The 27810-nt window shown below is 38.1% G+C and overlaps 1 protein-coding gene and 1 pseudogene across 4 annotated transcripts; both read left to right on the top strand.

The window, feature by feature from the left end:
* The first annotated feature begins 14218 nt into the window (after window positions 1-14218).
* Window positions 14219-22395, top strand: LOC143857753 (uncharacterized). 4 transcript variants are annotated; one of them, XR_013238748.1, is made up of 8 exons: window positions 14219-14577; window positions 14768-14811; window positions 15249-19622; window positions 19710-20027; window positions 20110-20184; window positions 20280-20504; window positions 20615-20649; window positions 22045-22395. XR_013238748.1 is itself a non-coding variant. In XM_077368216.1 (7 exons), exons 2-6 carry the CDS (start codon window positions 19560-19562, stop codon window positions 20621-20623), a joined length of 690 nt encoding a protein of 229 aa, XP_077224331.1. In that variant the 5' UTR covers window positions 14584-14811; window positions 15249-19559; the 3' UTR covers window positions 20624-20649; window positions 22045-22395. The 4 variants fall into 3 exon arrangements, 1 of the variants encoding a protein (XP_077224331.1); XR_013238747.1 differs by having other exon boundaries at window positions 14765-14811; XR_013238746.1 differs by lacking the exon at window positions 14219-14577 and having other exon boundaries at window positions 14584-14811.
* Window positions 22396-24548: 2153 nt separating this feature from the next.
* LOC143858217 (putative disease resistance protein RGA1 pseudogene) lies at window positions 24549-26990 on the top strand (annotated as a pseudogene).
* The last annotated feature ends 820 nt before the right edge of the window (window positions 26991-27810 follow it).

The raw sequence follows: 27810 nt of genomic DNA, 5'->3' as shown, positions 1-27810 counted from the left end.
CAGTGTGAGATCTTCAAGTTTTCCAGGACTAGTTATATGATTCTAATTGGAGTATTCTAAGGTATTCTAATCAGATTGGGAATTTCATTCCTACAAAATTTGAGCTTGTTATATGTTGTTCCATTAATTAATTGGACTCCCAAAATTTTATTTTCAAAACAATATATATATATATATATATATATATATATATATATATATATATATATATATATATATATATATATATATATATAGGGAAATGATTTCCGCGCTCCAATGTTTTGACAAACATGCGCTCCAACTTTTGTCGTGTAGTATTTAATGGGCTGTCAGAGGAATATTATGTTGGAAAAATTTGTTGAGGGTACTGTTGATGATAGAAAACAGAAACTTGTTGCTTCAAGGCGTGATATCACTTTCCTTAAGACAAGATTCGCCCCCACTAGTAGTGTGCAAAGGGGATCCGCAAATTGCCTCCAAGATACAATGAAGCCTAGTAGGGAAGCCCTACTAATGTTTGATGACGCGTAGCACTAGCGGAATCAAACCCGAAATGCCCTTCCGAAATCTCAAGCCTTAGAGAAATCTCTAGATTCTGTTTCTGCAGAAAAACAGTATCTAGAACAGTAAACAAAAGAAAAACAGTATGTAGAAATACTTGGGGATTTTTGTAGGAGTGTAGAAGAGAGTGTAAAATCAGTCAGAATTGCCAATTCGATTTCAATCTGAAATGAATGAAGTTTGCACATATTTTATAGACCATCTGGTGTCTTTTCAGTGTGAAAAACACCTCTACAGGGCACCTTTCCAGAATGTTTGAAATCTGACTGTTAGATCGCACCCATTGATATTGAATGGTCCTGATCGATTCTAGAGGTGACTGTTGGTTTGAGTAAAACCTCTCTCCAACCCAGTCATCGTTAGATCAACCATCTATGGTGTGGATCGCACCCCCTTGGCACATGACCGTTGGGGGAAGGGACACAACCCATTTGATCACACCCTTTGACCGTTGGAGTCATGGGCCCGTTGGGCCGACCGTTAGGCCCGAACCGAAGCCCAACCCAACTGAACCATTCGGCTTGATGGGCCTGCGAACCATTTGACCGGTCCACCTTCATCTTGATCCAACGGTGCAGATCAAATCTGAAAAATTAAAGGCTCCAATCGCTCCTCGCGACGTTGCGTACGTGCGAAGTGCAAAGTGCGCCTAAAAAAGCGCCAATAAAGCGCCACTATGCGCCCTATAGCCCATTGCCCACGCCGCGCGTGCGCGTGTGCGAACGGTGCGTTGCACCGTCCCGCGGGTCCAACCATGGGTTCAACCCAATGTGCAATCAACAAGAGTTAGAAAAGGTAGTGCTTTATAAGCCCTTCTCTTTCTTTTCTCTCATCCGATGTGGAACTATCTTTTCAACTACACTTCTACATCCTTTTGTAAAAGCAAATATTTCCAAGAAAACATTTTCTTTTTCCCAAACGCTTTTGATAAAACATTTTCCAAAACACTAAAACATGTAATATACATGATTTTGAAAATGCAAAATTACTAACAATCCCCCACCATTTTCAAAATCAAAGAAAATTTTCTCATCAGGCTTGGAAATCTTATGCATAGATGAAGGTATCTCTCGATTTGAACCTTCACTTAGTGAGGACATATCAAAGTTAACCAGAATTGCATAGTAGACGTATCTTTGAACTAGCTATTCTATATGATTAACCGGATACGTCTCACACACAAGATTTCACCTCTTTGGGCAATTTCTAAAACCGACACATGAACTGGCCTTGTGTCTATATCTTGGTTTCATGAGCGCTCTAGAGACTAGCCAGGTCTCATAGGAAGCGGCACCACTCCCACACTCACATAGGTAGGCTTATCAAGAGTGCCCCTGTAACTAAAACACTCCAACACTATGTTATAAGCCTATTAAGAGTTTAAATACTCAGCCTTCTCCTTTTAAACATTACAGGTACCAAGCACTTTACCTTGGGATGGCAAATAATACAGATTATAGTGCTTGCAATCACTCCATATGATGTACTTGGACTCATTGAACTCAAGACTTGATGTTTATTCAAGTGTTGAGTTGATGTTCCATCATTGGTGACTATTGGTTAATGGCTTTAACCCCATCCCTAATGATGTTTTACACACCAGATCTCTTGCAAGAGCTTTAGTGAATGGATCGGCCAAGTTTTGGCTCGATCTCACAAAATCAATAGTTACTACTCCATTAGTAAGTAACTCTCTTATAGCACTATGTCTAAGTCCTATATGTCTGGACTTACCATTATAAACATGATTATATGCCCTTGATAGTGTGGCCTGACTATCACAATGGACATAAATCGATGGCATTGGTTTAGACCATAACGGAATTTCCAATAACAAATTCCGAAGCCATTCCGCCTCTTTACAGCATGCTGCCAGAGCTATAAACTCTGCTTCCATAGTTGAAGTTGTTATGCATGTCTGTTTCTTAGAGGCCCAGGAGACTGCTCCCCCACCAAGGGTGAAAATCCACCCACTGGTTGATAAATGGTCTATACGCTCAGTTATCCAACTAGCATCAGAGTATCCTTCTATTACAGTTGGATACCCACTATAACATAAACCATAGTCTATAGTTTTCTTTAAATATTTTAAAACTCTATAGACTGCATTCCAATGAGAAAAACTAGGATTACTGGTAAACCTACTAAGTTTACCTACAGCATATGCTATGTCTGGCCTAGTACAAGTCATAGCATACATAAGACTACTAATTACACTAGCATACCCTAGTTGAGAGATAGTCCTACCAGTATTAAGATACAATTTTATATTTGGGTCAAAAGGTGTTGAAATGGGTGAACATTCAAAATGGTTAAACTTTTTGAGAACTTTCTCAATATAATGTGATTGTGTTAGAATAAGACCATTGTCCTGTCTTATGATTCTAATACCCAAAATCACATCAGCTTCACCCATATCTTTCATATCAAAGTTTTGAGAAAGATATGATTTAGTACTTTGAATGCTTGCAATATCAGTACCAAAAATTAACATGTCATCAACATATAAACAAATAACAACACCTTTGCCACCCTTGAATTTACTGTATATACATTTATCTGACTCATGTATCTTATAACCATTTGACACTAAGACTTTATCAAATCTTTCATGCCATTGTTTAGGGGCTTGCTTAAGCCCATACAAAGATTTGATAAGCTTACATACTTTATGCTCTTGGCCTGGCAGAATAAATCCCTCAGGTTGTTCCATATACACTTCTTCATCAAGTTCACCATTTAAGAATGCGGTTTTAACATCCATCTGGTGAATGTGAAGTTTGTATATGGAAGCAAGGGCAATCAACACTCTAATGGTAGAAATCCTAGCAACAGGTGCATATGTGTCAAAGTAATCAATACCGGATTTTTGAGTAAACCCTTTGGCAACTAACCTTGCCTTAAACTTTTCTATGGTCCCATCTACATTGATCTTCTTCTTGAAGATCCATTTACATCCTATAGGTTTAGACCCAGGTGGAAGATCAACCAAAATCCAAGTTTTATTACCCATGATAGAATCCATTTCGTCATTAATTGCTTCTTTCCAAAAAGCAACATCTTGTGACCTTATGGCTTCTCCATAGGTTTGAGGGTCACTTTCAATGCTTAAGTTTAACAAGACAGAACCTTGGAGTTTTTCCCTTGTCCCTTCTACCAGGTAGGTTACAAAGTCAGGGCCAAAACTCCTATCCCTTCTATCTCTTGAACTTCTTCTTATTTTACTAGGTTGTACACTAGGTTCACCAACTTCTGTTTGTGATTCTAAGGGATGATCTACAGAAGTTGTAGGTTCAATTTCTTTAGGAATTGCAGTGAACCTATTTTCATAGAAAAAGGCATCTCTAGATTCAATTATGGTATTGACATCTATAAAATCATTGGGTTCTATAACTAAGAACCTATAGGCCTTACTGTGACTAGCATATCCCAAAAAGATACACTCAATACCCTTTTCACCTAATTTCCTTAACTTAGGTTTAGGGACTTTAACTATAGATCTACAACCCCAAACTTTAAGGTAACTTAAGTTTGGTTTCCTTTTCTTCCACAATTCATAAGGGGTTATATGAGATTTCTTACTTGGTACCCTATTCAAAATGTGACAAGCTGTAAGTAAGGCTTCACCCCAAAAACTTTTATTTAAACCAGAATTAACAAGCATAGCATTAATCATTTCAGTAAGTGTCCTATTCTTCCTTTCTGCTACACCATTTTGTTGTGGTGTATAAGGGGCAGAAGTTTCATGGACTATGCCTACTGATTCACAGAAATGAGGAAAGTGATATTCACCACCTCTATCTGATCTGAGACATTTAATGCTTGTTATACATTGGTTTTCTACTTCAGTTTTATAAATCTTAAATTTTTCTAAAACCTCATCTTTATGACTAAGTAGATAAACATAACAGTACTTAGAATGATCATCAATAAATGTAACAAAGTACCTTTTACCTCCCTTTGTGGGAACACTATGTATGTCACATACATCACTATGAATTAAATCTAACAAGTTAGAAGTTCTATCTACTTTAGGAAATGACTTAGTGATTATCTTGGTTTGCATGCATGTTTTACATCTATCTACTAAGTCATTTTCATATTTAGGAATTAAGGTTAACTTAACCATATCATTCATTTTCCTAGTATTTACATGTCCTAAACGATTATGCCATAAAGATAAAGAAGAATCCAAAACATAAGCAAAGACATTCACTTTATTGATATTAAGTTTGAACATCCCTTCATACATATATCCCTTCCCAACAAAAGTACCCCCCTTAGAAAGAATGAACTTGTCAGATTCAAATACAAGTTTGAAGCCATTCTTGTTGAGAATGCTTCCAGACACTAAGTTCTTTCTAACTTCTGGTACATGGTAGACACCGGTTAGAGTGAGTCGCTTGCCGGATGTGAACTCAAGTTCCACCTTGCCCTTCCCTTTGACTTCTGCTGTCGACGAATTTCTCATGTATAACACGCTTCCATCTTCAACTGTTTCATAAGTTGAAAACAGGTTCCTGTCTTTACAGACATGCATCGTCGCACCAGAGTCAATCCACCAATCATTGCCATCTTCAAGCATATTTGCCTCTGAAATCATGGCGACAAACTTTTCTTTGTCTGTTGGTGCACCCGACTTCTTATCCTTAAGAAGTCGGCACTCACTCTTGTAATGGCCTGGTTTGCCACAGTTGAAACAAGTACCCTTTCTTTTCTTATTCTTATTAGTATTCTTTTCAGGGTGTTTGTTTCTCTTCCAATTGCCTTTTCTTTGTTGGTTCGAATTCTTGACATTTTCCACCAAATGGATCTTAGAGGATACAGTTTCATTTTCTTTCTTGTCTCTGATTCTTAACTCTTCCTCAATCCTGAGGCATTGAGCCAAGTCTTCAATAGACATTTCCTCTTTCTTGTGTTTTAGACTTTTTCTAAAGTCTTTCCAATTTGGTGGAAGTTTGTCAATAATTGACGGGACAATGAAGGAATCATCAAGAAGGATGCCTTGCAAATGAATTTGATTAATTACATGTTGTATTTCATGTAATTGATCAATAACAGACTTATCATCTACCATTTTAAAATTTAAAAATTGACTCACAGTGAATTTCTTGCTACTGGCATCTTCCGCCAAGTATTTGGCTTCAAGTGCATTCCAAATTTCACTTGCTGATCCCATGCCTTGATATATGTCAAATAGTGTATCTGACATAGCATTTAGGATGTGCCCTTTGCAAATGTAGTCATCCTGTTCCCACTTCATCCTTGCACGAGCCTCCGCCAAAGTTTCATTTTCATTTGCTGACGGCTTTAGAGTAGTGAGAACATGGACCACTTTGAGTGATGTCAAAATGAAGAGCAACTTCTTCTGCCAGCGCTTGAAATTTCCTTTGTCGAAACGTTCGAGTTTGACAAAGTCTTGGGTCATTTGACGAACTGAATAAAGTGCCATTGAAACAACAGTAGAAAAATCTTGTCTTAAGATTGTTGGAAAAATTTGTTGAGGATACTGTTGATGATAGAAAACAGAAACTTGTTGCTTCAAGGCGTGATATCACTTTCCTTAAGACAAGATTCGCCCCCACTAGTAGTGTGCAAAGGGGATCCGCGAATTGCCTCCAAGATACAATGAAGCCTAGTAGGGAAGCCCTACTAATGTTTGATGACGCGTAGCACTAGCGGAATCAAACCCGAAATGCCCTTCCGAAATCTCAAGCCTTAGAGAAATCTCTAGATTCTGTTTCTGCAGAAAAACAGTATCTAGAACAGTAAACAAAAGAAAAACAGTATGTAGAAATACTTGGGGATTTTTGTAGGAGTGTAGAAGAGAGTGTAAAATCAGTCAGAATTGCCAATTCGATTTCAATCTGAAATGAATGAAGTTTGCACATATTTTATAGACCATCTGGTGTCTTTTCAGTGTGAAAAACACCTCTACAGGGCACCTTTCCAGAATGTTTGAAATCTGACCGTTAGATCGCACCCATTGATATTGAATGGTCCTGATCGATTCTAGAGGTGACTGTTGGTTTGAGTAAAATCTCTCTCCAACCCAGTCATCGTTAGATCAACCATCTATGGTGTGGATCGCACCCCCTTGGCATATGACCGTTGGGGGAAGGGACACAACCCATTTGATCACACCCTTTGACCGTTGGAGTCATGGGCCCGTTGGGCCGACCGTTAGGCCCGAACCGAAGCCCAACCCAACTGAACCATTCGGCTTGATGGGCCTGCGAACCATTTGACCGGTCCACCTTCATCGCGACGTTGCGTACGTGCGAAGTGCAAAGTGCGCCTAAAAAAGCGCCAATAAAGCGCCACTATGCGCCCTATAGCCCATTGCCCACGCCGCGCGCGCGTGTGCGAACGGTGCGTTGCACCGTCCCGCGGGTCCAACCATGGGTTCAACCCAATGTGCAATCAACAAGAGTTAGAAAAGGTAGTGCTTTATAAGCCCTTCTCTTTCTTTTCTCTCATCCGATGTGGAACTATCTTTTCAACTACACTTCTACATCCTTTTGTAAAAGCAAATATTTCCAAGAAAACATTTTCTTTTTCCCAAACGCTTTTGATAAAACATTTTCCAAAACACTAAAACATGTAATATACATGATTTTGAAAATGCAAAATTACTAACATATTACGGTTCTCAAAAAGCTCTTAAAGCTACATGACAAATGTGTGGAGCGCATGTTTTTCAAAACATTGGAGCTTTGAAATCATTTCCCTATATATATATGTGTGTGTGTGTGTAGGGATTTGCTAATGGCTTTCACATAAAGGCATTTCACGGCTGGCTGTTGCATGAGAGAGCAGCCAACTCAGAGCAGCATGACACGTTTCAGTGGTACCAAAATGAGATGCTCAATTATCATTCCAAATTGTAAACAATTTTAGGTCTAAAGGAACAGGATCACTATCTTACATGCATCTGATTCTTTGATCTCAGACATGGTCTTTTTATGATGTTGCATAAGGAACCTTTATGTCAATAACATTTATATCTTCAAAACCATAATAGTCATGATAGTGAAAAGATTAAAGCCAAAATAATATAGTTTCATATCTCTTATAAGAACAAGTCAAAATCAAATTGAGGGTATATGATAATAACACATACACATCCTTAAACAATTGGAATCTTCATTTATGGCAGCACTCCTTATAGAGAACTAATGCCAAAAGAGATTGAGGAGGATATGCAGTACATAAGCTTTTAGGTTAGTATTACTAACTGGTTTTAGGGGGATAGGTTTGCCCTCTCTCTCTTTCCTTCCTGTCTCCAATTGGTAAATCAAATAACTAATTTCTTCATCTTCATCTAAAGCAGTGAGGATGGAATCCAGGCAAACATTTAAATTTTGAGAGCATTAGAAAGCTATCACCTTTTAATAGCTATTAAAAGGCTATGGTGCAGATACCATTAAGAAAAAGGTTATGGTGCAGATTTGCTGTAGCCATGGACCAGCCCAGTCTGAAACGGCCATGTGCCTGCTTGTACCCTATGAAAGTTGTTTCAAATTGCACATACTTCCTGTGATTGGTGCTGTTCTGCAGCTGACCCTGGCATTCCTCAAAATTTATTGTTCTCTTATATTTAAAGCTGTAAAAAGAAAAGGTGGCAAAATATTTTTACCAAAGCTTGAAGGAGAAAGCATTGGCCCCATAAAAACTGAGATAATAGAAACTCAACCTGTATAAGAGCAATTATAAGTTACACTGACAATATAGAGGCCATCATCCATGCAGAGGAAGGACCTTGAAAAAGAAAAAAAAGGCAACTGAGAAACTAAGTAAAACCCAAATGGTAACAACTTTCAAGCATACCATTACCTAAGATTTTGACCCTACTTGGAACTATAGCAAATACAACTTTCAAAACACATTGTAACTCTAATCTCCTAGTTCTGATACAACCACTTCCAAAATATTACAACTACATGCAAAATTTATTTCCTAGGCTTTTTAACTCTTTGACCACCATTATAACACCAAAATCTAGGCCATCATGCTAGGTACACATGCATGCCATCACATGTGCTACATCAAAAATCTAGAATTGAAGAAAGCTTGATTATTAAATCCTGGATTTTAAAATATGCCTATTTGGATAGCATCCTGTATTTTTTAAGGATTTAATATTACGCTATTTGGATGCAATCCTGGATTTCAAAAGCACTGAATATGGTTTTTATTATTTAAGTTGGGAATTCCAATGACTATTAAAGCATTTTAAAACTTTGGAATCCATTTTCATCATAAACTTCGGAATCTATCTAGGCTAAATTAAGGCTTTAGTTTGTCCTTCAGAACCTTTGATTTTAACATCCCAGGATTAGTTTTTCAAATTTCTGAATCCTTTTTCATCGCAAACTACATAGCAATTGTTCAATATCCTATTTATTCAAAATGTAGGGTATTACTTTCTTTGACCATGTAACCTTCAAGGGCCGACTGATATTCTAGAGAAGATGCATATGTCCATAAAGAATTGCCTCCAATATCCAAGTAACATGTATATGGGGAATTATTAGAGTTAATAAGAAGCTAATGCATTTTAACAAGACAAGAAAATATAATCGTCCTGATTATTCAAAGTTGTCTGTCTATAAGTGTAACCTTTTGAAGCAAAAAGATGTAAAATAATAGATAACATACAATGACAATCCACCAAGAGAACCGAAAATGTGTTCCCCGATATGATAAGGCTTCCATACTTCAATCCTTTGTTTCTGTTGGTACATGCTTCTTATTGCTAGTTTGCCATTTTTGAGACAGAGCTTTCTTATCTTGTAGTGGCTGCTTCTGTCCATTATTTACCCTCTACAGGAAACAACCACATTAGTAAATCGTGAAAGATATTTGGGAGGATTTAGTCCTTTGAGAGCTGGATCGACCAACTTAGCCAGTGCGTCAATCAAAATCTATGTGGGACATGGGCATTGGGAAGCTAGGACTGCAACAAGCGTGGGCTTATGCAGAAGAAAAAAATGAGTGGGAACTATTTGTATTTCATTCTACATTATCCTTGTTGTATGATCATCAATTTCTATTATAAATTTATTGAAAGCTGCCCAGACTGTTGTTTGTTTTGTACACATGCGTGTTCCCCGATATGATAAGGCTTCCATACTTCAATACTTTGTTTCTGTTGATACATGCATCTTATTGCTAGTTTCCATTTTCGAGACAGAGCTTGCTTATCTTATAGTGGCTGTTTCTGTCCATTATTTACCTTCTACAGGAAACAACCACATTAGTAAATCGTGAAAGATATTTGGGAGGATTTAGTCCTTTGAGAGCTGGATCGACCAACTTAGCCAGTGCATCAATTAAAATCTGTGGGACATGGGCATTGGGAAGCTAGGACTGGAACAAGGGTGGGCTTATGCAGATGAAAAAACATGAGTGGGAACTATTTGTATTTCATTCTACATTATCCTTGTTGTATGATCATCAATTTTATTATAAATTTATTGAAAGCTGTCCAGACTGTTGTTTGTTTTGTACACATGCCTCCATGCAGATACTTACTTATGTATGCTCTCTTGCTTTCTTTGTAAAAATGAAAAAAAAAACCCTTTTGTTTGAATATTTTTTTTCATAGGCTGTCTGCTCATCAATTCTCTAAATGCAATCTGGGCCTTAAATGCAGGTGGTTGTCAAAGATATGCTGGTTTTAGCCTACTTTTTGTTTATGTATATTTTTAAGCAGATGCTATAGAAACTCTAATTTCTTGTTCAATTCTATGGATTTGTCTTACTAATGCCAGAAATTCATTATCTACTGAAATGCTTTGTGCAACATCCTCTGAAACATCTTCTCTTTGATGATAAAGAAGGATTGTTGCTCTGATGCGAATTTGAATATGCCCTCTCCCTTTAGATTCTTATGTGATCCGTTCTTCTTCAATCTATCTTTTGGAGCTCTATGCCCATATACATAGTTGTCTGGGTTGCTTTGGGAAAGAAATTCCATATCTTTTATTTTTGATGTTCTCTTTCTTTGTTTTGTTGAAGTCCTGCTTTTTCTATGGTGCTTAGGGCTCAACTAGCTGCTCTGACTCTTAAGGCATTGGCTTTCGGGAAAAGTTGTTAGCTGATTTGGTATTAAAACGATGTTATTCCACCTAGGAAGGGTTGGTATTAAACCAAGTGAAGGTAGTGTTGGGATGCTATAACAGTTTCCTAATTCATTCAGTGAGTTCTTTTGTAGTTAAGTTATATGATTGTCTCATTAAGATGGCTATGGCTTCCCATTCCAAATTCCCAATCACATTCTGCTAAGTATTCCAATAATCAAATCCAACCCACTTTGTGTATTCTATTTTTTTTAAAGCTCGTTTAAATTCAACACATTCTTCTAACAAGGTTATACTTAACAGATTGGATTTTGTGGATAGATATCAAAGCTGTTGGTTGCACTGCCAAATACCTTCAGGGGTTTCTCACCTGCAGAGTCCAAAATCTTTAGCCTCTTATAATCTAAGAAAATGAATGGTTTTTGATTGGTAAACAAAATTAACAAGGGAACTGTTGAAATCATATGCTTGGGAATCCCAACACTACCTTCAATCCTTTTCCCATTCAGTTCTCTCTATTTCTAGTACTCAACACTCTACTCATAACTTGCTTATTGGATCGTAGCGCAGCTAGGCCTTGATTAGGAGAAGAGAAAAATGAGCTCATTATTAAGAACTAGCCCAGGATGATGGTTCCTTGAGTTTTCTTTTCGGAGATTTTCATTCTACTTCTGCTTAATAGGGGCACAGGTTCTTTTTTGCTAACAAATTTCATTCTAAAGAAGAAAGTTTACGTTTAATATAGCTGGGAAATGCTACTATTTTGGCAAAAAAGGGAAGGAATAAGGTAAGGACTCAAAAGGCCATTTTTTACTGGAAGTACTAGACCTCACATAGGACAATCTTATATAATAAGGTTTGCCACTGGTGTTCCCCAGCTGACTGCAGTCTGCACTATCACTGGCTCTTTCTTACCTTACTATGGCGGATGCACCCCTACTTACCATCATTGAACTTGGTCCAGACATGATGCCTGGTTTGGATCACCAAAAAGGTTTGGGTTTGCTAGGCAATTTTGTGGAAAACCATTTTTCAGCTTACTTTTGCACTAGAGAATAGCCAAGCAGGATAACTTTTTAGCAGATTTTGTCTTATTTATGTAATTCACTTGAGGTGGCTGTTCTCACATGCAGAAGTCGGCCGCGAAATGGGTTTTCTCAAAATTGCCTAGCAAATCCCTACTTCTATTATCTATTGTTTTCTAAGATAAAAATTAAAAGAAAGTTACGTTGTAAAAATAAAGTTACCAAAGGTTCAATTTCATCCTCATCATCTATACTAATGCAATCACACCAACAACTAATTAACCCACAACTAATTATTAGAGTCAAAATTAGCCCCTGTTCTTTTTAAATTTTAAGAATTGATTTTGAGTCCAAGAGTGATTATTGGAAGCAAAATTGCATTTAATTTTGAGTCAACTATCAGTTTTGAACTCAAAATCAATTCTGAAAATCCAAATAAACAGGGCTTTAATTTTGAGTTCAGCAATCAGTCATGGACTCAAAATCAATTCTCAAAATCCAAATGACCAGTGACTTGATCTTTCACAAGCAAATAAATACATGGGCACACTTCATACGATGATCCAAACCTTTCATTTGTTGGGCCAAAATGTAAATAGGTTTTACCCCGTAAATTGTTCCCATAGGATGATCCTAACCCTTTGATCCGTAGAGGGATTACACAATATAAAAACCTCTAGAGAATGGAGGATGAGGATCATCCTATGGAGATGATTCACTGGATAGAACCTATTTACATTGTGACCCAACAAATGAACGGTTTCGATCATCCTATGAAGTAGACCCCGCTGTACTTTTCTGAAAAATAATGTGAAGTGTTACGGTCAAAATCTATAACAGATGTGCTAGTCAAGGATGGACTAGTCCGGCCCGGGATAGGAATGAGTGAAGGTAATGACAAGGTTGGTTTGAAAGGACATAGGGGTCAGTTCAGTACATAGTACATAGCACATAGCTCATAGCTGTGACCTGCACAACGTAGCACCCGGTCAGACAACCAACCCGGAGTGGTAGCTCCGGATAGGCCCTCTGATGCTTAAGTCAATATAACGTATCAGATAAGGAAAGCAGAACTATGAATAGTAAATTTCGGGATTCGGACCCCTACCTTTGGATTTATGAGGGCTATTTATAGTGAAATACCAGGTGTTAGATAACCTTTCTACGCTTGGACATGTGTCAACCTGTGAATGGGTAGAGATTACTTTAGTGCTTTTTTTCGAGGGTATTGTTACCTGTTTACCCCTGGCTTTAGTGTGTAATTCCAGTTTTGCTTCAATGCCACGTGTCGACTAGCAATTGGAGGATTCTCTTTGTACCTCATCATGAAGAAGAACCGTAATCCCATCAATTGCGACATTCCTTTAATAAAGCAAAATGCCTTAGGACTAAAATATTTAAAAGGTACAAGTAGAGCTAAAGCATCTTATACATACAAGGCATTTAACAAAAAAAAACAAAAATTGTCCAGCACGTCCCCAAAAAATCGTTGGAATTTTCCTTATTAACAAAGAAAATTGGGATTTGCTAGGGACCATCGCGTAAGGCATTTCACGGATTCACCAGACTTTGTCCTTACTCATGAGGTGGCTGAGCTCTCATGCAACAGTCGTTCCGTAAAATACCTTAGCGATGGTCCCTAGCAAATCCCAAGAAAATTATAGACTTTTCAAAAATATAGAATAGGAAAAATGAGTATAACCCAGAGGTGGAGAACTCATTATCAATGTCAATGTGTGGCAGGTGGGGTTGTGGGTCCTACTACCATAACCAATAATAACAGATTCCCCGATGCCTAGTGGGTGGGACTTTGTGGACCCCTAACAATTATTGATAGGGAACTGATACAAAGGTCCTTATTAATTCAGAGGACCCACCTTCTAAGACCTTCACACCTACTCAAGGAGGTAGTCACCCGATTTAAGACCACCTCACCTACTAAAACCAGATAGCCATTTACGTCAAGTTAGAACTTTGGTAAATGACCACAATACACATCAAAGCAGCATATATCCCACCTCTCTCTCTGTTAGGGGTGCAACTTGGGTCGGGCTCAACCCAAACCCGATGGGTTCAACCCGATTTTGGCTCGGGTTGGGTTGGGTTGGGAAAGCCAACCCGATATATTTTTGGGTTGGGTTAGGGTTGAGGCCTTGGCAACCCAACCCGAACCCGACCTCCCTCCTCTATTTTTTTCATGATTTTATTAGGATTATGTTTTTTCCTTGTATTTTTTTGTTTGGCCCTAGATGAACCCAAACCCGATCCATCCCGATTTGGAGGCGGGTTGGGTTAGGGTTGACAATCCTCAACCCGGGTTGGGTCGGGTTAGGGTTGAGAAAATGCTATCTCGGGTTGGGTTAGGGTTGGCCTCAACCCGACACAACCCGACCCGAGTTGCACCCCTACCAAATTGGATTTTTATTAGAGTTTGTTTCCCTTTACACTACAAGAAATATGATAATTTCCGACGTTCTAGTACCAACGTTCCAAAAAACCGTCACTAAAAGTAAGCATTTACCTATGTTTCTAAATAAAACGTCGGGGATTAATTGGATAATCTTTGTTTATATTAAGCAACGGTCAGTGCGCGTCGGTGACTATAACAACAAGCGGCATTTGTTTTCGGAACGTCATTGAATTGGGGATGAAAAGCGCGCGCCCTACTTTTCCATGCCCCGCGCTTTCTTAATCGTATCAGCTAAAAATCCTCTCGAAAACCAATCTTTTCGCCCTAGTTTTCCAAACCCCTACGCTTTGTAAAACGTATCAGCTTATCCTCAATGAAAACCCATCTTTTCCCTTCTAAATCGAAACCCTCTAGAAATCGTTCCCTATTTTGTCGATCCCTATTTCGTGCAAAAAAACCCCATTAGAAAAGAATAGTAAGAAGAAGAAGAAGAAGAAGAACAAGTAGAAGAAAGGTATGCATATTTTTTAGGGCAGTGATATTTTCCCCCTTCTGATGGATATTTTCCTCCCCTATAACAGAAATCGTTAACTTTTATTGCTTTTGGAGTTAACGGTGGCTCCTCCACCCTTTCATACGATATCTTCCCTCTTCTGTTCATTTGTTTTCCCTATTCTTCTTTTTGTTCATTGCCAATATAGCAGCCACAAACAAGAAGAGGAAACCCACATCGGCAATCATCTGAAAGGTGTGCTTGGGTTTATCCATTTTGTTAGCACATAACCCATGTAATTTTTTTTTCATTGATTTTTATTTCTCAGTTTCTGGTATTTGTAGACTCCGGAGAGTTTGCGTTGAAACCCTAAGAATTTGTATAAAGGATTTACTCCTTTTATCTTCCCATTTCTTCATATTTTATATTTATTTATGATTTGAGTTTGTGTGATCGCAGGAAGTGCATCTGGAGGTTCATGATTTCTTTCTATTTTATATTTCTCCTTGCCCTAGGGCTTTGCTTTTGTTTGATTTTTTTCCATCTAGGCTTTTATTTCTTATTGTTATTGTTGTTGTTGTTATTACATGCCTTGGAGTTCCAACAGTGAGTATTTTTTTTAATTCCCCAAATTTTTGTCCAGATCTTGTGAAAGATCCATACTCAATCTACCCTATTTTGTGTCCCGTCAGGTGTTTTTTTCTTTGGTTAAGAAAGCTTTCAAGTAGACCTGAAATTCATGCCATTCAATTGCCATGGAAGCTGTCAACGAAGACCACTTTTATTCAAGTTGTAAACGCCCTATTTACCCACCTAAACACCCGTTGAGTGTGTGCTCTTTGCCATGTTCCATCAGCCAATCAAATACTCTAATTAGTGAGCCCATGATTAAATAGTTGCTAGTCACATTTTGAATTTGTATTAATGTCAGTTTGTATGCCAAACAAGCTGTGAACCAAGGGCATTAATTCCATTTGCTACCAAGGACATTAGCTCCATTAGCCTCACATTTAATTTGGTACATCAACGCCCATTACTTCTATTAGCCTCAAGTAAGAACAATTGTGGAGAAGTTGTTACAACCAAATTCATTAACAGGCCATTACTGTTCTGTCTTTGAGAGTTGTTTTGTATTGGAGTGCTATATTAAGGAATGCATGTATGCTGTTTGTTTAATATCCTCTGAGAGTTAACAAGATTCTAGCGTCTTAGTACTTCCACAAGAAGTTGGTTGTGGCAACTATTTCAATTTATATGTTCAAAGTCTGTCATAACCTCAACTTGTGGTACTGTAACTAGAGAAGACACAACCTAATGTATATATAGTTTCATTTCACTGTTTTGTCAAAATTCATGATCTAGTCTATCTCAATTCATTTGAGAATAATGAATTATGTCATCTGAATGTGTCGTATTCATCTTCAAATCGTGTCTAACCATTTTCTCCCAATAGGTTGATTTCATTCTATGTTGCTTTTATCTCCTCTTTCTTGAATATTGCCTATGCGATGAAAAATTCTTCCCTTAGTTTAGGCCATAAGTAGCCTGAATCTTCATTATTTCCTCCTCATTTGTGTATTTATTTGATTTTTTTCTTCACAACATTGAAAGAGCAAATATGTTGGGGCAATCCTATAAAAGAATTCTGAGATTGATCAGAGCTATTGATCTAAACTGTCGGATTTGTGTGAATTTTGAGGATTTTCTCAGATTATAGTCAACCAAACATAGTCAATTTTCAACTCGATTTATCAGTTAGAGTGTGTTTTATGATCAATATTTTATTTGAATATTGAAATCGTGCGAATTTAGAAAAACCTCCAAGATTTGAGTTTTTATGATCTGATTGAACTTGGATTTTGATAATTTCCTTCTGAAGTTATTTCCTGTCTCGTACTAAAGTTTGAAAGAAATCCAACAACTGGATCATTTCTCGAACCAATTTCTAAAGTTATCTATTTTTCTAATTCCGGAAATTCAAATTTTGTTATTCTTGAAATTCGTGGATCTGTCCCGCATCAAGCAACCATCTCACCTTCTTTAGGAGAGTAATAAAAAAAGATCAAATCACAGATTTGGATAGTTAGGGTAGCAGGGAGAGTAGCGATAAGGGCATGGACTGGCCATTCAGTGGTGGCGGTGGGAAGAGCTTTGCAATAAACAAAGATCAAATTACAGATTTGGACAGTTGAGGGTTGTGGGGACAGGAGCGATATGGCAGGGACTGAACCTGGCGTGGTGGCAATTGGAAGAGCTTTGGGCAGTTGAAGGTAGAGACAACCAACAGATGGGAGTGATGATAGTGCTTGTTGGATAGGTATGTAAATTTGGCAACAAAAGATGTGTTGGATCGCACCAGGTGATGCTTTTGATCTAGGATATATGATTTCCATATGAGGTGAGCCTAACTTTGAAAAGTTCTATTCCTTTTTTTTTCATAGGTAAAAGAGAGCAATTGATAAGTTCTATTCTTAAGTTAGAATAAATTAAAAATGCATAATAAGTTGGGAAACATATTGTAATACTTCGCCGAACTAGTTGTGATGCCTGTCTCATTGGCATTTTCATGTGATTGAACTTTTGGGTTTTTGGCTACATCTCTTGAGACATATTTAATGAGTTTTGGGTTAGAAATGGGAGTGGCTAGGATTAGTTTTTTTTGACAAACAAGCACCCTCAATCTTGTTTTTTTTTCTCTTTCTGAAATAAAGTTGCTTTGGGAATTGCTAGCGTCCATTTTACAACTATGCATAGCATGGGCCTGGATATGCGTCTTCCCATTTTCATTGTTACTTATAATATTTTTTTTATTGGAAACCCCTCTCCTTAGAAAATTCAGTTTATCATTAATTTATTTATTGGAAAACCCTTTCCTTAGAAACATGGAACTGCAATGGATTTTAAAATGATATGGTTGTTATTAATTGCAGACATATAAAAATTTGCTGGAATTAGCAACGTGGTTTTTCTTTCCATATGTATCCATCATTTCAATAAATTCCATATTGTTCTTGAAAAATTTACTAATTAAGCAAAGAACAAAGGTTGGATGCAACTGCCTAGGTATGGCCCTCAAAAGTGACGTTACCTTTTCATAGTAAGATTTGATTTTTCCATTAGTTGAAGATACAGATCTCACATTTTTTCAACTATGTTTTAATTAGGAATGAACCAGCGTATACGCTTGGCGTTGTGGAGTTTATTAAATTTGCACTTGCTAATACAGTATATGGGAAATAAGTTCAAATGCCCATGTGTTAATTGTGCCAACATTCAATTGGTCGATGTTAAAGATTGCTTTGATCATTTGATCGTCGATGGGATCATGAAGGGCTACACCAGATGGGTTTTCCATGCGGAAACTGGATCATCGGCGGTTGATATGGCTGGTAGTGATCGCCAAATGAACGAAGAACCGATGATACAAGACGAAATGCATGAATTGTTAGAAGACATAAGGCCAAGGGTGAACCATAATTAGGACAACTTGCCAGCAGATAATGGGGCAAGGCCAGATCAAACAAGTAGAGAGGGGCCTGATGCAAATGCAAAGAAATTCTACAAATTATTAGAGGATACCGAGCTAGAACTATATCCAGGGTGCAAGCTCTCAAAATTGTCTTTCGTTGTTCGAATTTTTTACATAAAGTGTCTCAATGGATGGAGTAACAAATCTTTCACCATATTACTTGAGTTGTTGAAAGAGGCATTTCCCGCGGGAGCATCGGTGCCAGAGTCATTTTATGAAACGAAGAAGATCATTAGTGATTTGGGCCTCCACTATGATAAAATAGATGCATGTCCCAATGATTGTATGTTGTTTTGGAAGGAAGACGCGAAAGAGACTATATGTCATATATGTGGGGCTTCCAGGTGGAAGACATATGCATTGCATCCAGACGATGTAATAACTCAGACATCGAGAAAAGACTCAAACATTCCGGCTAAGATTCTGCGTTACTTTCCAATTACATCAAGATTGCAGAAACTATATATGTCAAAGAAAACAGCTGCTTTCATGACATGGCATGATGATAAACGAACAAATGATGGTATATTCAGGCACCCTGCAGACTCCCCGGCATGGCATGATTTGGACTGTAGATATCCAAACTTTTCGTCAGATCCTCGTAATGTTAGACTTGGGTTAGCAAGTGACGGGTTCAATCCCTTTCGGACGATGAGTATTGCTCACAGCACGTGGCCTATTGTTCTTATTCCATATAACTTGCCACCATGGTTGTGCATGAAACAACCGTACATGATGCTCTCATTGCTTATTCCTGGACCATCTGGACCTGGAAATGACTTAGACGTCTATTTACAACCTTTGATTGAAGAGTTGAAAGAACTATGGGATATGAGTTTTCAGACATTTGATGCTTCGAGAAATGAGACGTTTCAGATGCATGCAGCTGTGTTGTGGACAATTAGTGACTTTTTTGCATATGCTAACCTGTTAGGATGGAACACTAAAGGCGAACTTGCTTGCCCATGTTGCTGTAAGGACACATGTTCTCAGTGGTTGAACTATGGAAGGAAGCAATGTTACATGGGCCACCGACGATTCTTACCCGTAAAGTATAAATTCTGTTTTGATAAAATGAGTTTTGATGGCACCGAGGAAAGGAGGCCAGCTCCAAGGTCGCTGACAGGGCGTCAGGCCCTAGAACAATTAGAAAATGTTAATGTTATCCTTGATAAGAAGGATACAAAGGGGAAGAAGGCAAATACCAGTGGGAAGGAGGCCAATATCAATGGGAAGGAGGAGGTTACTGGTGGGAAGAAGAGGAAACGTGGGAAGAAACCAAGTGAATCCGCGGAAATGTCTATTTCTGCTATTGAGAAGACCAAGGAAAAGCCTCGTAAGGAACATAATTGGAAGAAAAAAAGTATATTCTTCACTCTCCCGAAAAAAAGTATATTATGACAAGCTATCAATGATATTCTTCATTTGAGGACAGAATAAAAATAATGATGGGAATGCTGTAAGTCGAGGTGACATGTTCATTCGTCTTTACCGTAAGAAAAACGGGACTTATGATGCTGTAGAGCAAAATATTATAGTATGTTTCATAACATTGATACTTGTTTAAAAAAATGTTATAGAACCGTGTAAAAGATTTTATTCTATCACATATTGGTTTTTTCAGGATCAGATAAAAGAGATTGAGTCTCAGCATCCCGATATCAGCCTCGGCCTTGTACTTGGTGTGGAGAGACATGGCAGGGTACGCATGATGGGTGGCGGGATTACCCCTACTTCCATATTTGGCTCTACGCGCAGTGGTGGGATGTCGCAAGAGAGGGCTGCATCACTTCAAAGGGCGAACGAGGAACTCACAAATGAGGTGGGATGTTTGAGAGAGAAGCAGGCCCAAATGGAAGAAAAAATGCAACAAAATCAGGCCCATTTGGAACGCCAATTGGCGGCACTCGTAGCACAGTTCCAAGGCGTCCAAAATAGCAATGTATGACATTAATTTTTTATTCAATACATAGTTCTTTTAGTTCACTATTACCTTAATATATATCTATCTTGTTGTATGTTAGCCACCCGACAATCATACTCAGTCACGATCGCATGCAACCTCCTCAGGCAGCCATAGATATATCCATGGCGATCGGGTATAAATGCTATTTAATTTTAGCTTAAATGATATATTGGTTTGTGACTTAATAAATAATTGTATTTTTTTTATGATCATTTGGATTTTTCTAAGGTTACCATAATGAGCATTCAAAATGATGGGGTTGAAGTGGCCCGTGGTATTCGGTTGAGTGTCGATCCGACACATGAAGTCGAGGGGGTGCCATTAGGCCGTAATTTCACTGAGGTTCAGATCACGGTTGCATTGGAGCCAAAAGAGCCTCTGGTTAGAAAAACCTATCTCTCCACTCAGATTGGAGACGCTGTAGGTGGAGTAATCGCTTGGCCATCGAACTGGGTAAGTAGTTTTAATATGATGACAGGTTTATTATAGCTTGATGCTAAATTTATTCACAAGTAGTATATTTAAAAAATTATTCATTACACTTGGTTTTCCTTTGTTTTCAGGTTACATAATTGCGGATTACCTGATACACCTTCAGGTAACTTTGCTTTTCCTCTATGGTCAAGCCTCTGTTAGACTTGGGTAGTTGAAGGTTCATGACCCTAACATTGCTCTTATACTTGATTTTTACTTTCAAAGATTTGGAACATAGTATTTACTTGTAGGTTGTCCCTAAAAAATTAGAGGCTCTAATAATTTTCTTTTACCATTTTTTCCGACATAAACCTGAGAAAAATAAAAATAAATAAATTATCCTGTGATTTTCCCTTGCTGAGAATCCCAAGAACGATATTTTGTGACATAGCTCTTTTTCAATGGCTCAGAAAATATACAGACACTTTAGATCTGAGGTTATTGCATCTTATTTTGAAAATGCTGGAATTTTGATGCTTAATCTCTATAGACTTGGAACAAATCTGCAGAGTATCTCAATTTGAAAATCATTTGTGTTTAGTTCATGTTATAAGATGCTCACTTTTACTCGTCAGGACAGTATAGGTATGTGATTCCATGCTATGCATGGGTGTAAAATAGAGGCCCAACCCATTACAACTTGAGTGTAAAATATCGAGGAATCTTCTTTATAAAGGGATTTGCTAGCGTCCATCGCGGATGGTCTGTTTTATGTTTCAGATGAGCCACCTCATGAATGAAGACAAAGCTAAATTCATGATTTTTACCCCAATAAGAAGATGCAATCTATGGTATTCATAGAACTGGTGTAATTCCAGATTAAAGGATGGATGACATGTATTCTTGTATGTTGACCTTGTTGAACAAAAACAATCATTTCCATCACTGTAATCGAACCAAAGACAATAGATTATAAACTTGGGTGGGGCAAAAGAACTCCAACAGCAGCCATTGGAGGCGCAGCAGTGTTCCTCATGATATCCATAGCCTCTTGTAAGGGCCTCGTTATCTCCTATTGGTATTTCGTCGCCAACATATCATACTAAGCTTCTAGTTATTGAGGAAAGCAATTCCAAAAAAAAAAAACAAAATGCAAATGGAAAATTGGGAAAAATGGAAAAGAATAAAACAAAAACAGCAGATGAAAATATTAAAAAAAAAAGAATCATCAAATGACCATGAAGGAATGCGAGATAACTTTTTAAGCAAATGCTATTGCTGTAAGGCAATATAACTTGGGGTAATATTATGTAATTTGTCTTGATGGGGTCTTCATTGATTTACTATGCAAACACTTTTCTCTTCTTTTTACTGATGAATGGTCAAAGAGCTCAATGATCTGGCAAGTTTTTCTAGGTTGTCAGGAATTGAAATGAAAGCTATCCCTGAAAGCTCCCCTTGGTCATCATGTAATCCTAGGGGAGAGAGGACATTGCTCCTTTACACAATCCTAACTTTTTCATTTTTTTTTTAATATTTTGAGATCTCTTATACTATTGTAACATTATGTGACATGCAGGGTGTATGGAGATTATTTCATGTTCTCAGGATCGTCGATCTATGGATTTTTAGAGGAAGGGATGGAACCTTTTATATAATTTTGTTTCTTGTCATTGTATTTGAAATGATGGATGCCATTATAGTGTCATTTAATGTCCTTTAAATAGTCTTTTTTTAGTACTGTTGGATGTCACAGTGAGGAAGACGTTGTTGGCATATGGGTTGATTTTAGATGGAGATGGTTGGTTTGATGAATATTGTTTGGAGGTATATTTTTTTATTTTATATGGAGATGGAGATAGTTGGTTTGATGATTTTTGTTTGGAGGACCTTCTTTGGTTTAATTTAAATGGAAATGGTGGTTTGATGACTTTGGATGCCAATATGTGTATATATATGTTACTTTCTTATGGTGGTATAGGTTTTATACAGGTTCTAATTCACTGTACAGCTTTATTTCCAAAAAAAATAAAAAATGCTAATCACCGGCGGTCATAAAACCGTCGGTGAATAATAAAAAGAAAATGCCTCTACATCTTTTACCGACGGTCCAGAACGCCGGTGTATGTCATGCACACCGACGGTTCCAATGAACGTCGGTATAGTTTTAAGAGAAAGTCGTAATAGTCTCATTTACCGACGCTCATGGCCGTCGGTGTAAAAAAACCTTTACCGACGTTGTTAACAACCATCGGTGAATGTCCTTTTTCCGGCTCTTTCACCCCTTTTTTACCGACGTTTAAAACCGTCGGTATAACATCATACAGCGATGGTTTATTGAAACCGTCGGTAAAAGGGTTTAGTCACGGTAGCATTACCGACGCTACGACAAACCGTCGGTGTTACTTTCACCGATGTTTTTACGATGTTTTACCGATGCTCGTGAACGTCGCTAAATGTCCTTTTTCTTGTAGTGTTATTATTTTCGGCCTTTACTTGCCCTCTCATCACTCGGATCTCCCTCAGTTCTCTTCCATTCCCGATTTCCCGCCCTAAGCTAATATTTCATGGGAAAAAAAAATCACGATCGCCAAACACGGCCTTAATAAAAATTGATTTCAGCACAATCACATTCATAATTGTTGCTTGTGCTAAATATAGGGGTGCAACTTGGGTCGGGCTCAACAGTTCAACCCGATTTTAGCTCAGGTTGGCATTTCCTCATGTTGGGTTGGGTTAGGGTTGGGAAAGCCTAACCCGACTTTAATTTCGGGTTAGGTTAGGGTTGAGGCCGTGGCAACCCGATCTGACCCAAACCCGACCTTCGTTCTCTAATTTGATCTTAATTTTCTTTGGGTTATTGTATTTTTCTGTTTTGCAAATTTGTGAACCCGAACCAACCAAACCCGATTTCGGGTAGAGGGGTTGGGTAAGGGTTGAGAGATTTAGAAGCAGGTTAGGTTAGGGTTGACCATCCTCAACTTGAGGCTTGTGTTGGATTGTGTTAGGGTTCGCCTCAACTCGATCCAACCCGACCCGAGTAGCACCCCTAGTCAAATATAGGTATTGTGATAATTATTTTAGGGGAATGATATTCCCCCCCACCCCCCCAGCGGAAACGGATAAAATCCCCCTCTTTAATGTTATCCGTTAAGTTTAAAAGGCAAAGAAAAACATTAAAGGGGGTGAATTTATCCTCAAGTAGTGAACCGTTCTCACGGAAACCGTTAGGGCGGGTGATTTCATTTCCTTAATTTTATAACAACTTGGGTAGAAACAGTGAAGAAAGACTTGTTGGCTAGGAACATAAAAGAGAATATCACATTGGATAGGATAGAATGGAAGAAAATGATCCATGTAGACGAACTCAACTAGTGTCAGGAGTAGACTTAGTCAATTTGAGCTGGGTAGATCCTTTCACCTTCTTGATGAAAATTTTCTAAAAGGATTCATTAGCCGACCCCAACTAGTTGGGACAAAGGCTTAGTTGAGTTGAGTTGAGTATGATAATTATTTTATATATTGAGTTGAGTTGAGTTGAGTTGAGTTGAGTTGTGCAGGACATGTCACGTGAAAGGGGTATCCTTATGTCTTTTGTGTGTGTGTGTGAGAGAGAGAGAGAGAGAGGTAAAGAGAGGGTCTATTTATGTCTTGTAGTTAAAGAGTGGGTCTATTATGTCTTGTAGCTACTCCGTTCATGTCTTGTCAGATAGATGAAAGTGATAGGCATGTGTGAGGAATGGGGTGTTTGTCAAGATTAGAATTTAAAAGGGTAAGTTTGTTATAGTGGCTATGATCATTTATTTTAAAAACAGCCACATTTTCAAGATAAAGAGGGGACTCTTTTGCTAAGTTAACGGAAGATTAAGAGCATAAAGAGTAGTATGGTCTCGTATTACAAAAGTAAGATTTTCAAGTTCTGAAAGGAATAAATAAAACGTACTAAAAGCAAAAAACAAAAAGAAAAAGAAAAAGTAAAAAGAAGAGCTGTCTATATAACACAACATGATAAAGCTTGCAAGATATCTGTGTGATTCTACTGCTCTAGCTTGAGAGAATTTTTTTTTCAGTCACCAAGGAAATATGGCAGAAGCTATCCTAAATATACTGTTTGAGAATTTGAACTCTCTAATCCAAAACAAGTTTCATCTACTCGGGGGTGTAAAGAAAGATATGAAAAAGCTTTTGAGAATTGTAAAAAAGATTCAACTTATACTTCCAAATGGAGAGGCAATGGGAGTCAAGAATGGGGAGTTGAAGGATTGGCTCTCAGAGCTTTCAGATGCGGCCTATGATGCTGATGACATCTTGGCAGACTTGGCTGTGGAAGATCAGCAATTAGAAGTTGTAGGAACAATTGGGCGTGGCAACATTCACGTAAGCAATACCATCTTGCCTTGTTTTCATTTCCAACATAATACATTTCACCATGAGATAAGAACTAGGATAAAAGATATCCCCAAGAGATTACACTTAATTGCAAATGAGATGAAAAAGTTCAAATTGGAAGTAACAATTATGAGTTCTGAGAGTGAAGAGAGAACACCCACTATGTTGTCCTTTGTAAATGAGTTAGAAGTTTATGGGAGAGATGAGGATAAAGTAAAAATTGCGAAACTATTGCTAGCTGCTGTTAGTAATGAAAATGATGTCCCTGTTATTGGCATTGTTGGCATGGGGGGAATGGGGAAGACCACACTTGCTCAATTGGTCTACAATGATGAGATTGTAAAGGGCCATTTTGAGCTAAGAATGTGGATTTATGTGTCTGAAGATTTTTCTGTTACTAGAATTGTAAAAGCAATTTTCGTATCTGTAACTGGAAGTTCAGCTGAACGTCCACAGTTGGAAGAGATGCAACTACGCCTCCGAGATATAATTTGTGAGAAGAGAATTTTGCTTGTACTTGATGGTGTTTGGAACGAAAATAGAGAGAAGTGGGATAATTTGAAGCAAGTCTTAGCTTGTAGAGGTAAAGGGAGCAAAATCGTTGTAACTACTCGTTGTGAAACGGTTGCATCGATGATGGGGGCGGTTCCTGAATCCCTCCTCCACTTGACTGGTTTATCAGACAGTGATTGTTGGTCTCTGTTTGAGAGTCAGGCATTTGTATCAGGGAGAAGTGAAGATCATCCAAACTTGGTCGCAATTGGTAAAGAGATTGTCGAGAAATGTTGGGGTGTGCCATTGCAAGCAAAGGCACTAGGAAGCCTCTTGCGTCTCAAAAGGGAGGAAGCTTCGTGGTTGTCTGTAAGAGACAACCAAATATGGGAACTAGAAGATGAAAATTTGTCCATTTTTCCTGCTCTAAGATTGAGCTATACTAATTTGCCATCTCGTCTAAGGCAATGCGTATCTTTTTGCTCAGTGTTCCCTAATGGCTTTACTATTGAGAGAGAAGAACTTATTCTAATGTGGATGGCTAATGGCTTTGTTACCCCTAATGGAAGAATGGAGTTGGAAGAAATTGGAAATGAGATTTTCAATGATTTATTATGGAGGTCTTTCTTCCAAGACATAGAAAAAGATGGTGACGGAAATATAACAAGGTGCAAGATGCATGACTTGGTGCACGATCTTGCACGGTCTATTATTGGGAACAAATGTTATATTGTGGATCCGGAAAAAACCGAAAATATTCCTCCATCGACTCGATATGTCTATTCTGATTCACCATTAGAAGACCAGAGCTTATATAAGGCCAAAACCTTACGGACTATACTATTGCCAGGTAAATCTTATCATGTCCAAATCCCTAGAGACATCATGGAACTTAGATACCTGCAATGCCTAGATCTAAGTAGACTTGATGTTAAAGAGATCCCAGATTCAATGTGCAATTTGAAACAGCTAAGATACCTCAACCTCTCCTGGAATGGGTACATTAGAACAGTACCTGAATCGGTTAGCTACCTACAAAATTTGCAAACATTGAAACTAAGAGGCTGTTTCAAGCTCTGTAATTTGCCCAAGGATATGGGAAAAATGAGTAGCCTTAGGCACGTGGATACTTATGGTTGTGACTCATTATCTCGTGTGCCCATTAGGATTGGGCAGCTAAGTTGCCTCCAAACGCTATCCATTTTCATTGTGGGTGACGAGGAAGGACGTCGCCTCAGTGAGTTGCGCAATCTAAACCTTAGAGGAGAACTATCAATAAAACAACTTAGCCTAGTGAGAAGTGCAAGAGATGCCGAAGAAGTCAACTTGAAAAGCAAGAAAAACCTTAGAGAATTGGTGTTATCATGGGAGGATGGTCGTGTTGATGTTGAGATGCAGGAAAAAGTGTTAGAAGGCCTTGAACCGCACTGCAGTTTGAAAGATTTGGGGATAAAAGGCTATGAGGGTATTCAATTTCCAGGATGGATGCTGAACTTGGCACTCACAAATCTAGTTGACGTTTCTCTTATTGATTGCCAAAGATGTGAAAATATCCCACCACTTGGGCAACTTCCCTCACTCAAGAATCTTGAGATCAAAGGAATGCGTGCATTGAAGCAAATCAACAATGAATTTTACAGATGATTGATTGTAAACTTTCTGAGGTATATATATATATATATATATATATATATTTATATATATATATATATATCAGATGATTGATTGTAAACTTTATGGCTATCTTGAAGAGGACCTATACATGTGTTCTTATTTTGTTAGTGATCTTATCATTGTTGTTCTTTGGTTTATTCAATGTTGCTACTTATCTTGCTTGATAGTATCGTTGACTTCTGGTTTTGATGGCTCCACCCATTTGGTTTTAGAAGGAAGAATTCTTTAAGTTGGTTCTGAAGTCTTTTTGGGGAATTCTTTTACCTTCCATATTGTGGTTCATGTGTCGGGACCGGGGTAGAACTCACCCTTAAAAGACAGCTGTTAAGGGGAAGAATTCTTTCAAATCTTACCAACCGAAGTGGGATTTTTGCTCGTGTGGAACCCCAAAAATCTCCCCTCCGCGTGGGATCAAGTTGCGAACTGAGAGACCTTCCTGGTGGTAGACTGGAGTTACCATGCCCCAACTCGGAAACTACTGATGGGACCCAGGTAGAACTCACCCTTAAAAGCCGGTTGTTAACGGGAGGGTGCCCAAGTCCGTATAAGCCCTCCACATCAGTTGCTCACCAGCCAATGTATTTTAAGTTTCTTGCTCATAGATTGTGGATTCTCATTCTATAATGCTTCAGTAGTTGTTAGCCTTACGAATTCTTGCTGGTATTTTGGATGTTGGTGGTGGGGTTTTCCATGTCTACATAGTTAATAACTAATTATGCATGCTCCTTACAAAATACAATTACAGATCTTAGTATTAAAGCCAAAGGCTCTTGTCATGGATTATGATTTT

The sequence above is a fragment of the Tasmannia lanceolata genome, unplaced genomic scaffold (assembly GCF_043159265.1).
Source record: "Tasmannia lanceolata isolate RefF3 unplaced genomic scaffold, GAP_Taslan_0.1 ptg000025l, whole genome shotgun sequence".
NCBI classification, from domain to species: Eukaryota; Viridiplantae; Streptophyta; class Magnoliopsida; order Canellales; family Winteraceae; genus Tasmannia; species Tasmannia lanceolata.
The sequence above is the reverse complement of the archived record's forward strand: the minus strand, read 5'-3'. Positions and strand labels throughout refer to the sequence as shown.

Bases quoted from the DNA above. Each gene is read 5' to 3' on its own strand.
- LOC143857753 (XM_077368216.1), top strand. From the start codon at position 19,560: ATGTTCATTCGTCTTTACCGTAAGAAAAACGGGACTTATGATGCTGTA. The intron at 19,623-19,709 runs GTATGTTTCATA...TGGTTTTTTCAG, and splicing joins CTGTAGAGCAAAATATTATA to GATCAGATAAAAGAGATTGA. The intron at 20,185-20,279 runs GTATAAATGCTA...GATTTTTCTAAG, and splicing joins GATATATCCATGGCGATCGG to GTTACCATAATGAGCATTCA.